The sequence below is a fragment of the Echinococcus granulosus genome, assembly GCF_000524195.1.
Source record: "Echinococcus granulosus chromosome Unknown EG_S00006, whole genome shotgun sequence".
In the NCBI taxonomy this organism is placed as follows: Eukaryota; Metazoa; Platyhelminthes; class Cestoda; order Cyclophyllidea; family Taeniidae; genus Echinococcus; species Echinococcus granulosus.
Genome location: NW_020170386.1, coordinates 1,552,962 through 1,567,013, shown reverse-complemented (window position 1 = coordinate 1,567,013; position 14,052 = coordinate 1,552,962). Strand labels below are relative to the sequence as shown.

The 14,052-nt window shown below is 41.8% G+C and overlaps 5 protein-coding genes across 5 annotated transcripts in view; 3 read left to right on the top strand and 2 right to left on the bottom strand. All coding sequences in view use genetic code 11, as the record gives it.

The window, feature by feature from the left end:
• The window catches only part of EGR_01677 (Heat shock protein), a gene marked incomplete at both ends in the record, with an annotated part of 13,361 nt that extends 10,232 nt beyond the window's left edge, over positions 1-3,129 (bottom strand). Inside the window, 4 exons of the mRNA XM_024490926.1 lie at positions 10-183; positions 631-988; positions 2,007-2,544; positions 2,718-3,129. Coding sequence (XP_024354791.1) covers positions 10-183; positions 631-988; positions 2,007-2,544; positions 2,718-3,129 — 1,482 coding nt within the window. The remainder of the gene's footprint in view (positions 1-9; positions 184-630; positions 989-2,006; positions 2,545-2,717) is intronic.
• Positions 3,130-4,009: 880 nt separating this feature from the next.
• Positions 4,010-5,494, top strand: EGR_01676 (Replication factor C subunit 3; the record flags this gene model as incomplete). Its single annotated transcript, XM_024490925.1, has 6 exons — positions 4,010-4,096; positions 4,128-4,387; positions 4,454-4,568; positions 4,706-5,008; positions 5,162-5,221; positions 5,303-5,494. 6 exons carry the CDS (start codon positions 4,010-4,012, stop codon positions 5,492-5,494), a joined length of 1,017 nt encoding a protein of 338 aa, XP_024354790.1.
• A 234-nt stretch (positions 5,495-5,728) lies between these two features.
• Positions 5,729-6,305, bottom strand: EGR_01675 (Signal peptidase complex subunit 3; the record flags this gene model as incomplete). Its single annotated transcript, XM_024490924.1, has 2 exons — positions 5,729-6,055; positions 6,090-6,305. The coding sequence occupies 2 exons, from the start codon at positions 6,303-6,305 to the stop codon at positions 5,729-5,731; spliced, it is 543 nt and encodes a 180-aa protein (XP_024354789.1).
• Positions 6,306-8,077: 1,772 nt separating this feature from the next.
• Positions 8,078-8,641, top strand: EGR_01674 (Small nuclear ribonucleoprotein G; the record flags this gene model as incomplete). Its single annotated transcript, XM_024490923.1, has 3 exons — positions 8,078-8,109; positions 8,147-8,169; positions 8,466-8,641. 3 exons carry the CDS (start codon positions 8,078-8,080, stop codon positions 8,639-8,641), a joined length of 231 nt encoding a protein of 76 aa, XP_024354788.1.
• Positions 8,642-8,747: 106 nt separating this feature from the next.
• Positions 8,748-12,367, top strand: EGR_01673 (NADH-cytochrome b5 reductase 3; the record flags this gene model as incomplete). Its single annotated transcript, XM_024490922.1, has 9 exons — positions 8,748-8,851; positions 9,330-9,405; positions 9,439-9,573; positions 9,605-9,677; positions 9,713-9,819; positions 10,194-10,323; positions 10,394-10,554; positions 11,231-11,330; positions 12,195-12,367. The coding sequence occupies 9 exons, from the start codon at positions 8,748-8,750 to the stop codon at positions 12,365-12,367; spliced, it is 1,059 nt and encodes a 352-aa protein (XP_024354787.1).
• Between the last annotated feature and the right edge of the window lie 1,685 nt (positions 12,368-14,052).

Here is a 14,052-nt window from a genome sequence, read left to right as displayed (position 1 = left end):
GAAACTCACACAAAAAAGCTTTTTCAAGCGGTTGTTTATAAGGTTACGAAATACAACTTTTGCTGAAACTGATTTTTCCTCCAAAACCTCCACTGGTTGCGAAGATTCATTCGTTTTGCATTTCTCGCGAACATAGACCCAAAAGGCGTGGTCTCGTAGGGCAAGGTTGACGGGTTCTGAAACCTGGTATGTTAAAATTAAAAAAAAATGAACTTTTAAACAGGCTAATTAGTGAATCTATTTTTCAGCATGCATGATAACCAGAACAAGGTAGCTGTCAACCTGAGCAATGGCGAAATCACTAAGATGTCTTTAGTTTAAAGTTTAATGCTTTCCTCAGTCAAATAAATCTACGTACTGTCGCCTCGACTGAGGTGAGGAATCAGGGTGGAAACACGGTGCTAACCTCCTCATTAACTCAATGCATTTGATCAACTAGCTTGGAAAATGATCTGTTGCGAGTAGTTATTCAAAAGGAAGAGCTCAAACACACAGCAAATGAAGCTTAGAGGGTTGCTGTACGTCTAGGCGCTAATTCATTGAAAAACTACACAAACACCCATAAGATACATCAATTTTTTGAAGTAGTTACGCAATGGTTTTTGGTATGGCGGCAGGGAGATGACGTACATTAAGCTGAAAGGTGGAGAAGTCAAACCCACTCTGCCTAACTTTCGACATTATCTGAGATGGGACATCGGCTCCAGCATCAGTTGATAAGAAAAGACCACAGAGGCCAAAGCAAAGGGTACACTTCGTGAGTTCACCACGCGTTAGCGTGGCGCCTTCCCGAAGGTTTTCCGAAAGGTCGCGACCATAGAATGAGGCGCCAAGCAGAAGCCGATGACGACAGAGAAGGCAGAGCTCCAAAGGTTTCAAAGCTCCCTCCAAAGTGAGAGGAAATTCTGTCGACTCAATCACCTGAAGTAAGATGTATATGCGCAAATACTCCGGAAATAGAAGGATGAGCGGAAATACCACCACATACCTCTCGCGAAAAAACACTTTTTGACTGACACCTGTTCAAGCTAAAACCACTTTTTCCAAAAGCTACAGTTAATACATCTGAATCCTCCTAAGTACCCTTTGGTATAATATACTAGTCATTGCTTTAAATTATCCCCTCCTTAAACTTCTGATGATGTGGGCTCAGATCACCCCTTAAATGCAGAAGTGCCTTGCGATACGTATTTTAAAACTAAGAAATCTTGGTAACCTAGCATTAAAATCTATTAATAATCAAGAGGCATATTTTGAATCTAACACTATTCCATTTAGTGATATACTCATAAAATGCACAATTCCATATGCCAACAGTCTTGTAAGTACATTTAAAAGTATGCGCCATTGCCACAAATTGTATATTTATATTGTCAGGCCCGTGAGATATTCATCAAAATCACTTTACGTCCAGTTTCTTTAAGTCGCCATTTAATTCAATAAACATTAAATGAAAGGCGTGATTAACTTTCCGAACGCTGGCAAGTGACCAGGTAGACAGCAATGTGCATGCGCGTACGCACCACAATATATTTAGGATTGCAACATAAGAACTACTCAATCCTTTTCATACTTATCAAATCACGTGATACTACCATACTACAATATCAGTAACGACATCCATTAATCGGGATACTCAGTTTCATTATACGTTAACAGACCTAAGTATTGGCATGTATTAAACTCCAGTTTAGCAAAACAAGCTCACTATTGGAGAGTGCACACCAGAAAGTAAGACAAGTTTCAAAATAACATGTATTTGCAAATAAGATCAGACCTTTCTCAAATGGATAACTAGAGCAAATGCAGACAAATTAAGCGCAGCATGAAATCTGAATAGGAGAGCGATAGCGCAAGTTTACAATTGCAGCCGCATAAGAACCCTCACAGCTCTTTGAAAGACACCAGTAAAGTAGCGGACGTGCACGTACAGAATAAAATAACGGGCGGCAGAAGGACGCAGAGCCCGGTGAGGCATTGCGATTAGCAAGGAATATGCGAGTTACGCCGCCAGCCGCCTTCGCTTTTTGTTTGACGGTGGCGAGGCGGACGTCGATGGGTTATCAAGACGGGGCAAGGGCGAGCCCCAACAAACGGCGCGGCTGTCGGAGAAGCGATAAAGCAGTGGTAGGACACGACGCTGGGTTGGCCAAGCGTAGAGAAATGCAAGCTCCCGCAGACTATGAGCTGGCTCTAAGTATTCACAGTGGAGAAAGATATCCACGGTCCAGAAGCCCAGGGCCGAAATGTTGTAGTGTTTGGCTAATAGAAAACGCTGCAAATGAGCAACAGTACAGGAAGCTGGACAAAGAAGGTACATAGTGGCGTAAAAGATTTGGCCGGTTGAAGATTGGGAATCAGGAAGGGGAGGGTGATAAAGGGGATCTAAGGAGAGACTGACACTTTCTGTTATATCTATGAGACAGGAAATAGACGTGGCAGGCGGAAATGACCTAACCGTACGACGTTTCGACAACTCATTTAGGCAATTCATGCCGCGAGATAGAGAACGGGTGGCCAAAGGAGTAGGTGTTGAAGACAGACCTAAAAAAAAGGGGAATAAATTAGCAAAACAACGTACAACGATTAAACCCAGTATTCTTCTAGAAATCTAAGCCAAAAAGTCATGATCTTCGTTGGCACTTAAAATAGAACATTTTCTTTGAAAACACACGATACACTTGATTTATAATGCCCTGAATGAAATAAAACCGCACCAGAGACAGCACTATCAGTTGAGCCCGTGTCCTCCAACATCTGTGATTCTCTGCAGGAATGACGCACTTCGCGAATGACTTTGGCGGGGTTCTTAAGATAACGCTTACGAAATTCGGCGATTCGATCGATTTCAACTTTGAGAAGACCAGGAACAAGCTTGTAAACCACACGCTGCAATGTAACATCAGGGCGCAGCGCATCGCAGCTAGGGGATGAACGTCCCTCTTGTATTAGCGTTTGGCAAAGAGGACACACATTGTTCAGCTCTGCTATGTACTTGAGGATGCAACTGCGACAGAAGGCGTGGATGCAGTTCGTGAGCACCGTTGCATCGATTAAATAACCACCGCACAATCCGCAGATTAGGTGACCATTTAGTAGGGAAAGACTAATCTTCTTAGAACGTGACATGATTTATGCCGCTGTGGCTATCATGAAAAGAATCCGCACGTCATCAAAAATATTCGGGTAAGCAATTCCGGAAGAAGTAGTAAACATACAATACGATCCCATCAATGGGAAACGGGCAATTACAAGGGACAAAATATTTAATGCGTAAGTCTGAGCACACATAAATGTAAACTAACATAGAAAGATGGTATTTAACGTAAAATGAATTATTTTTTGTGAGTCAGGAAGGGAAGCCGTTCCAGTGCTAACAAACAGGTTATTATCAATAATACACAGGAGTATGTGTTAGAATGGGGTTGTTGCGATTTCAAGGTATAATTGGGCTAAACAGAATGAGCTACATTCATAACAAATGCTAAAGAAACGAGACAAGACCGAACCAGCAGCATTCGAAAGATGCCGATCCAAAGAGGCGACATATTCCGCGTCCTGCGGCTCAAAAATGGATAATATAAACAAGCCCACCCTTGGAAAGAGTAGCATGTATTTTGGAATTCTAATATTATCTTTAAGGTTTCACACTTGGCTCCTTGGTGTGATTCCTGGTGTCGTAAAACAATTTGAATTTAAGGCCGGTCATGCTTCAAGCATCCATTGCTGATCCGTAAGTACTCCTAGAATACATGCCATAATAAACGACAATTGAGGACATTTGGCGGCATTACTTAAGTGCGCACAATTTTGAGGCGAATTAAACCATTAGAGTCTAACTCGGTTGATCTTTTAATGCCATTAATTGCCTTATTACCTTGATATTGAAAATGTTAACTAATTTTGACATTTCTTATATGTTTTATTCATTTTAATTGCCCTTCCACCGTTTCTTGATTAGATTGCACGTGGTGCGGTCTTCAAATTTTGTGCTAACTTTGCGGCTGCGATGAGTCTCTGGGTTGACAAATATAGGCCCAGGTCGCTGGACAGTTTGGACTATCATGTTGAGGAAGCCGGTACTCTCAAGAAGCTTGTAGGTCCAATGTATTTGACCTCAGTTATAGGTAACGAGTGGTGACTTTCCGCATCTTCTCTTCTACGGTCCACCAGGTGCTGGAAAAAAAACACGGGTTTCTTGTTTACTTCGCGAACTTTACGGAGGGGGTGTTGATAAGCTGCGAATTGAACATCATACTTTCACAACTCCCTCAAAGAAGAAAATCAACCTGTCCACAGTTTCAAGTAACTATCATTTGGAAGTCAACCCAAGGCATGTGAATGTCTCAATTGTGGTACTTACTTTACAGGCTGCTCGTTTTTCTCTGTACATTCGTTGATGTTATCCCCACACAAAGTTTTCGTTTCCTAACTATCTATACCCTTATTTCAGCGATGTTGGAATTTATGACAGAATTGTTATTCAAGAATTAATAAAAGACATGGCGTCCACTGCGCAACTGGATATTACGAACCAACGGGAATTCAAAGTGGTTGTTATTCATGAGGTGAATCGCCTTAGTAAAGATGCCCAGCATTCCCTCCGAAGAACCATGGAAAAATACATGAAAACCTGCCGACTGATCCTTTGTACAGAATCACTTTCCAAAGCATGTTTTCATTTGATTACAAAAATGTTATGTAGGTCATTTCTGCAACTCGTTCTCGATGCCTCCCCATTCGCGTGGCCGCTCCCACTGTGGAGAATATTGTAAACATACTCTGCAACGTTGCAAAACTGGAGGGACTGATTATGCCAACGGACCTGGCTAAGCGTATTGCAGTCGCCTCAGATCGAAATCTGAGAAGAAGTTTACTTCTGGCGGAAGTTGCGCGTGCTCAGCACTACCCTTACTCCTGCGAGCAAACTCTTCTATTGCCCGACTGGCAAAATTTCGTTGCTGACACAGCTTCCCGTATTCTTGGAGAGCAAAGTCCTCGTAGGCACGTTTTTCCCTGATAAAGAACTACTTCTATCGTGTATTTTGCTGTCTGGGGACCAGCCGGGCGCGTTTACACTAACTACAGAATTATGTCCCGTAGTTTATATTAAGCTCCTGTTTTTACTTTCGTGATTCTACTCTAACGCAGGGTTTTGGAGATTCGTGGAAGGCTTTATGAATTACTGGCTCATTGTGTCCCGCCCGACGTAGTTTTCCGGGTAAGACTTGCCTCAGAGGCATTTTCGAGCACCGGAATTCTTGTTCTAAAACAGGTCATTAAAAGCATCTTTGCATTGTAGGGCTTGTTGGACAGTCTCCTTTCATCTTGTGACAGCACCATCAAGTACGAATTGGTGAATTTGGCGGCCACCCACGAGCATCGCATGCACCTTGGACAAAAACCCATATTTCATTTGGAAGCTTTTATAATTGGTTTTATGGCAATGTACAAACGATTTATAGAAGACACTCTGGGTGTAAGTGAGATTTAACCAAGTTTACTAGCGTTTTTCTACAAATATGCTACTGTGGATTTGAGACTTCTATGAGCACTTTTTCTAATTAGAGGGGGGGGGGGGTGTTGGTCGCAAAACAGTCTGCAGTTGTTCCTACCTATGTAGGAAGCTAGCATTTGTTTGGAAAAAGGCGAATAGGCCAAGCCTTCTAGATATATTCGATATTCGAAGGCGTACACGAGTGAGTTCGGTTCCAGAGAGGGTGGTGGGTTACTGCACTGTTTCATAGTACGTAGGAGGGAAGGAAAAGACGACCTGACTTCCACTTGATTTGAGAGGCATCATACCAGCGTTGGGAATTATGTTCCAGTAAAACTTCAGAGTAATATTTTCATTATTGCGGAGTCCGGAGCCATCGTCCCAGAATGGGTACTTCCCCTTCATGCTCTTATACTCGATATCATAGCTTTCACCACGGCGAATAATCTTATCCCAAAGAGCAACTTGATTAACTGAATTACTTGGTGTCTTGTATTCGGCAGCCAAGAATATGAATAGTTGTTTCACGTTCCAGTTAAAAAGAGGTTCTACATTGGCCTGGGAAAAGAAATGCAAGAAATGACAACGGTACCTTGATGTCGATACGAAGTCTACCCAGATCATTTCTTGTAGGATTAGAAACTGTGAAATCCTCCGCAACCTGCACGACGACGTTACCAACTCCCAAATCAACAGGGATAGTTTCATCGAGAAAAGCAGTAGACAAAAATGTAGCAAACATTAACGCAAACAAGGTGGATCCCAAGAGTGCAGATAAAGCACTGATGCGGGCAAAAATGGAATGCATACTCCCAAAGTGCTACGTCAATCCCGCAACTTTCTTAAGCAAGGCGCTAAAAGCGCACCAATAATTGGAGGGTTGACTTTGTGACACCAGTCGGATGACAGCGACAACAAAAACCTACACAAAAGGAAATGTAGTGGTTTACTAGCTGTTAGGCATTAACAACTGTCTCGGAAATTTTTATTAAGAATACATTTGGCAGTAGTATGATCATTAAACATGAATTGAAAATATCACAGCAACAGAAACCGGATGCACATTTTTCACTAATGATGCATAAGGCGAATTGTTCCGTAAAACAAACTCTAAAGCGTATTTTTTAGAATTTTTTGCTAAATTGATTAGGAGGAGATCCTTTTTGGGCCAGAACATCAATTAATGTGGCACCCCGTGGCTTACCTAAAAACTAAGTCACAATAGTCAGAATGTACACATTCGATACACGGAAGGGATGGGGGACAATGGCGTAGCCTGGAGGAAAGAACACGCATTTTAAGTGTATTAGGCTGACCCAAAGTTGACCCGTTGCCAAAATCGAGGAGTAAACAAGCCATATATTGTATAAACACTCTCATATTTTAAGCATCATCCTCGGTGCTCATTTTGGTTTACCTTTCGCATCAGCTGTCACAACCGGAGTGGTGCTGTAAGGGAGCACATACGAGCCAATCGTGTTAGTCATTGAACATCCATGAAACTAGAGAGATACCTGACAGATCTCTCAAGGTAATCGTATAGAGTCTGGAGCTTCAACATATACAGGAAGTGGACTTGGAGACGAGGAAATGTGCTGGCCAACACTCGTGTCCATAGGCAGTTGCAGGAACACTAACATAAAAACAAATTTTACTAACAAATGACAGGATCGAATGTAGTTGCATGAGGGTAAAGGTCCGTTTTTTTATTTTGCCACGTTGTTTAGTTTCAGAAGAGCCTAGCAAAATCTATCTGGGTTCTATCTAACCAGTAGAGTGGTGGAGAACGTATAGCGTTTCCACATAATCGGTCCTAACATACAGGTACTGTAGACACCTCAGTAAAGGAGCGGTCTCAGGTGGCATGTAGCTGGCGTCGCTTCTGTTATTAATAGCTTTCCTGAAGACAACGAAACTGGAATAGTTGCTAAAAGTAGGCGTCATTTTCTGCCAAGCTATTAAGGGTCGTCTCCGACTTACCCGGCCTATGGTATGTGCAATTCTTTCACCTCGACAAGGTTTATCACAAATCTCTTAAAATCATTTGCACTCTGCTGCCACCAACGTAGTGCTACGATACCTCCTTACGGATGAGAGAGACCATAATACACATGCAGAGTTTATTTTTTCTGCAAACGAAGGGTATCCAGGTTACTGATATGATTTAAAAAAAGGTATACTGTTTGGAGTACAAAAGGGTATAAAATGGCCCCACCTCAACAAAGAAATATGAGTTAGCATCATATTGCATTAGAAGCCCGTCTTGATTTCAAACACGATGGATGGAAAAAAAATAAAATTAGGCGAGATTTATTTAATGTCAGAGATGTAAAAAGTCAAATGTTTCAATTGTTGAAGGATATTTTGGACCATTTATTATCAAGGCATTCAGTGCATTTCTGTTATGTTCAATTTAAAAAAAATATTATTTAAATGCAGACATTGACTTCATTTGCTTTTAGCACCTGTTAATTGCATGCATCAATAATTTGTCAAGCGCAAAGTATAGAATGTTTTTTAGGAGTGAGAAGTGTTTTACTGGACTTCCCAGTTGCGCGTTTTTGGGGTCGTGCCTCTCTGATGAGCCCTGCACATCAGCCGGATTTAAAAAAGTATGGTGTCGGTTTTAAAGTAATTTTATTCTTGTAGGTACCTAGATAAGCGCGTTCGATGTAAGTTGTTGATGTCGCTGGTCCCTATTTTTTACTTAATTTCTGATGCCTCTACTCGCTCACTTTTCGTTGCTATTTTTGGCGGAACGCCTATGCACTCTGTGATTGTGTTGACAGCCGCTAAGTCATTATGCCAATGCCATTGTTATTGCGTCTGATTTAGTACTAGTTTATTGATGTCCTTGCAGTTCCTTTGCATTTATGCTTGATGACGTCCTTTCACTGCCTGTTATTTTTGCTTCTTTATTTAGATACCATTGTTTTATACTAATTGTTGTTTCGCTTTTTTTAAATAGTAAAGTTAAATGGAAATCGCGAAGTTGTTGGCGTCTTACGGGGCTTTGATCCCTTTATGAACATGGTTCTTGATGATTGCCAAGAGATATCAAAGTCTGGACAACAGATTAACATTGATACTGTCGTGGTTCGGGGCAACAGTGTGAATATCGTCGAGGTTCTGGAACGTTTTTAGCATTTATTACTGCTAATTGTGTTAAAAGCGTGGAGTTCGTTTTCCTCTTTTTTACTGGTAACTCATGGTGTTTTAATGTAGTCAATGCCCCGGGTGCAGGCGTTGCATGGAGCTGCGCACTCAGTTGTGGTCTGGCTTGCGTCGCCACTGCAGCTTCGGTCGTGGAGGTGGTCTCGAACGGTCGGGGATTGCGCGTGCACCTTCCGTTGAGTGGGTGCTAGTTTCATTGGAGGCGCCCGTGATGGAGGGCCTTGGTTGGAACCGTGGGGGGGGGGGGGGGGTGCATTCCGTCTCTTCTCTACGTACAGCTCTTGGTCTGATTGCTGTTTCATTAACATGCTTTCTGGCGTGACCCGGCCGGCCTGACCTGCCTTGATTTGGGTTCCGGTCGGGTCGTGGCGCCCTGCTAGCGGTCTTTCTCCAGGATGCGATTCGGCACAGAAGTGGTCTGCAAGATGCGAGGACGTTTTAGTTAGTTGAAGGCCTCTGAAGTTCACTACTTTTTTGTTGTGTTCCATTGCAGCCAAGCGTTGACTCTACATGTGTGAAATATGATTCCCTATGAATGACTTTTGTTCTTTAAGAAACTTTTCTACTATTGATTATAAGGCGTGTGCTTTGAACAATCATTTACTTAACCCAAATTTGTTTTAATGTGCCAATTTGATAAGTGCTACTTTGTGGCCAGTTCGATTATCACTGTCTGCTTTCCGCTGCAGGGAATGGCTGTGTTTGATTCGAAAGATGCTCTATGGATTATTCCTGTAGTTTTTACAAGGCAATGTCTATTTCTTTAGGTTTCCGTTGTTGCTGGTATTGCTGCAATTGCATTAGCTGGGGGATTAGTAGTTAAACTTGTATTCAAGAAATCGGACAAGGTATTCCTCCAGGGCCAAAATATCAAATTACCCATGCGGCTGGTTGACAAACAGGTGTGGTCATTATTAGCAGGTTTTATGTTAGGTTATCACTCATGATACAACACTGTATACTTTTGGTCTACCATCAACCGAATATGTGCTTGGTGTCCCTGCTGGTATGCATGTTGATGCTGTGATCCTAAACTGCTAGGCAACTGTGTTCAATTGCACGCAAGAATCGATGGTGAGGACGTAAGACGTCCGTACACTCCGGTTACTTTGGACGACTTCAAAGGATACGTGAAATTTTTAATTAAGGTTTGCCTATTAGTGATAAGTCCATATACTTTTATTGTTGCTTTTTAATTGTTTGCAAAATTTTGACGTCGTTGATAATTCTGGAGGCACTTTTTTCTGTGGATTATGAAAGGACTTGTGAAATATCACCTATCCATGTTTTGAGTGCTTTTTATTCTCCCGTATAAATCGTTCAGTAAACTACTTACAGCGTGAGAGATTACCCTTACAATTAATATTTGGAGCGTTTAGATTCGCTTAAAGCATGTTATCTCTCATCCTACTGAACTCAGAGAGCTGCCTGTGGAAAAGAACTTCTTTGGTTGTAGTATCGTCTAGAGGGCTTTAATTTGCGTTTTAACGCAGAAGAATTACAATGCCTTTAACCTTTCAAGGCGTATCGAAAAAATGTGAATCCTAATTTCCCTGCTGGTGGTAAAATGACTCAATATCTCGAAACGCTGGATGTTGGAGATGCCATGGAAGTCAGCGGTCCTTTTGGGCTTATTCATTATTGTGGTGATGGTAAGATTCCTACATTAAATTTCAGATAATTTGTCGTTGTTTTTATTCCACTCCTCTGTTTCTAATTCAGGCTTGTTTGAGGTCAAAGGCGGGAGTGCGCGAAAACTGTCGGCAACCAACATAAACATGATTTGTGGTGGCACTGGGCTCACTCCAATGTATCAGCTACTTAAGTATATTCTCAATTCTTCTTCCGACAGGACGAAAATTGCCATGATTTTCGCTAACCAAGTAGGTGTCTAATTTGCTCCGGCTATCACTGCAAATTTATAATTTGCAATTATAATCAAATCCAGGAATAGAATGATTAAAATTTGCACAGATGGTTCAAAGGGATGCAAAGTTGTTGGGCTGGACTTCCACACTATTAATAGTGGCGTCCTGATGCCGAGTTCTAGCCTTGGGGGCAGTGGTGGAGTAGAGTGCACTTTTGTCAAGCATATAGCGCCTATTGTATGTTTGGCCGTTTATACAGATAGTAAACAGGTTTCTAGTTTTCCCTGCCCGTGCGGAAGTGTTCTACCTTGTGCTTTGCAGGAGGTTAGAGGAGCATGAGCAAATAATGCTTTACTTTTTACTGCGTAAAGTACTGTATTGTTGATGCAGTACTCTATCGAATGCTGATTGGCGCTTCATTATGCAATTTATTCGTCACTTATCAGCTTTTCATGGTAGAATTGTGATGTGAAATAATCCGCTCTTTATGGCGGTTTCTAGAGCGCATTACTTCGAAGAATACTTGTTTTAGAAGTCATAGGACTTTGACCTTGAGGTTGTTGTTACTAGTACTAGTAAACTGCCTCTAAAATGGAAAAAGTAGAACTCGGCAACGGGACGTTTGTTTTTTTTTATGAATTGAGGCTGCCTTGTCGTGTTTGACTTCACATTACCGACGCGTTTTTTGTAGGCTGAGAAAGATATCCTCCTGCGAGATGAGTTGGAACAGCTCCGCGACCAGAACTCGGCTCAATTCCGTATTTGGTACACAGTGGAAAGTCCACCACAGCGTGAGTTTCTACCTGATTAAGTGCACCAATCATTTGCAAATATGGAATGGCGCGCTCCATTCCTTTGATTGTTCTCTAGATGGTGTCAACATAGCATTTAGTCTAAGGCTTATTACTTACATTGATTAAAAGGTTGTTTTCCTAAAGTAAAACAAGTGCAGTTGAAATTTTTGCAGGTACTCGTAATTTTTATCATTGCTTCAAAACTAGTGTTGAAGGACACGACAAGTAATGGTAGTGGGGTCATTTTGCTTGTGTATATTCCTGTTTTTGTATGAGTGCTTCTCTTCATTTCAGTGCTATTCGTAGTTACCTGTGATAGAGCTCGGTCTTAATGGATTCGTCTTTGAGTGCTTGTTTGGTTGTCAAAAACGCACACTGCCACAAGACTCATGTGTGCGTTTCCGCTTTGCAAAGCGAGATCGATACTGCCACCGAGAGCCCCCCACAGCATAAAACGAGTTTGCTCTTGCAACCCTGTTTGCATTAATACCACATGTTTATCTGCATGGCGAGAAATTGCTTAAGTAGTTAGCGTTAAAACATTCTGCCATTATCTTGTTGCCCTTATCGTGATCACTCCACTGCATAATTCCAATTTTGATTCTTACAACTATCTTTACCAGTTTACATCTGAGTAGTCCGTTCAAGGGTGCCACTCCTCCTTCATGTAAGCGCAGTTGGTTCATCCCTTGAGGTCGCTATGCACACCCTCTTCTGTATTCATGAAACCGATCATAGGCACTGCTGAAAAGTTCGTTAATTTCTCGAAGAAAGGTTGACTTGAAAAGGATTTGATGTTTTTGTGTGAATAGTTATAACTTGGAAGAAAAGTACGATCGTAGCATGGGCACTTTCTTGCAGATTGGACTTACGATGTGGGTTACGTGGATCAGAAGATGCTGGAGGAACACTGCTACCCAGCCAGCAACACCACTGTAAATTTGCTCTGTGGGCCGGCTTCGATGCTCAAGAACGCCTGTCTGCCAAATCTGGCAGCCCTTGGCCACAGCAAGGAGAATATACTCACATTCTAAGCTATGCACACTCATTTGTGATTTTACTTGCCTTAGGTGCACTCATTCGCTTCCTATTTAAAGCCATCAAATTTTGTCATTATTTTCTTGAAAAGCCCTTCTTATCTAGCGCTGCTTTCTCAACAAATTATTTGCTACTATACAACTTTACTTCGTCTCCAATTCACGACTTTTAACATTTTTTCGTTAAAGTCATCAGGAAGATCATATACTTCCCAATGCAAATTCCTTGAAATCAGTAGTTAGAAATGTGGTTACATTAACTTCGCGGTATTTTGCCTTGGATGGACTGTGCCCGACTTTACCTGCATTGCACACGTAAAATTCCGGTCCTAAATGGGGCATTTACATCCTTTCGGTAGTTTTTTGACTATCATTTGGCAGCAGAGATGGGCGTTATCAGGCTAATCTGATTAATTTTGACTCCTGCGATCTGTGTCGAATCTGTTGAGGTGCAATGAAGATTCAGTTATTAGAAGGAAGGAGATTTTAAATTCCATATCAATTGGTTCCAAAGTTCAGCGCAGCTTTTGTCCACTCTACACTAATTAAGGCGTGATTGCGTGCCGAAAAGACTTGAAGTTTAGACAAAGTTCGCGAACATCCGGGTAACTCGATACGTATTTCGCAATAGCTTTCTCTCCATTGTGAGGGCGATCAATCATAAGTTCCCGACTGGATAGCGAGTTTAAGTTATTTACATGGGATTTCCATCGCAATGAAAAGGGAGTAAGCAAAGTGGAGATCGTTATCTAGTTTCATTTGGATTAGCTGAAAAGTGTGCTTATTTTAATTGTATATCAGCTAATTAACGGCAGTGGAGGTCTTCGCTTTTGTTTAATTGTAGTTTTTCGGACCAGGTTAGCTCCAAATATTTGATATATCGGAAGTTATGAACATTACAAGGTGATTTAACTGACGCAGAAGTTGCGAGTCTGAGGACCAATCTGTATAAGTGGAATAGTTATTAGGCGACAAGTTGGCATTAGCTTCTTTCAAATTGTGCACGGAGGAAGCTACGAGATGGCGATTTGCAGTTGCGTTTGTGAAAAGTGATACCGCGCCGCATGCGCCAAGTGCTGTTGGAGGTAAAGATAAGTGGTAAATACTAAAAGTGTACGGGAAACCGGGCTTCTTCAAAAGACTGGTCGTGAAACCCTCGCAAGATTTCTGCTCATAATTCATAAATCAATTTCAGCTAGTATCCTACATATTTATATTCAAATTCACATTTCCAAAAAAATCTGGAACTATTTAATGAAGTGGTGCCACATGCAGCCGCGATGTCCACGTGTATCCAGGCCAGCACGACGCCGGATCAAGCTGGCAAAATGGGGATAAGGCGGGACTGAGAGCTTCACATCCTTGTGCAGTGCGCTTTTGTTTTTCCTTCAGAAAACAAAGGGCACGCATCGTATGCAAGGGGTTTGACGAGGCGTGGACTGAGCTCGGTAAAAAAATCCGAACGTTTTTAAATCTGTAAGATGACGGCTGAGTGTTACAAGCCAGGTGATACTGTCGATTAATTTATGCAAACACCCAAGACTACAACAAGTTTTTCTGCTAAAAAATTGAAGGCCGTGGTCGCAGGTAGATAGATTAGAGATTCAATAGTATACTTTTATTGCATGTTTTCATGTGCATGAAACAACTTCCCACTGCTGTAAGCGTGTCTCATCGCTACC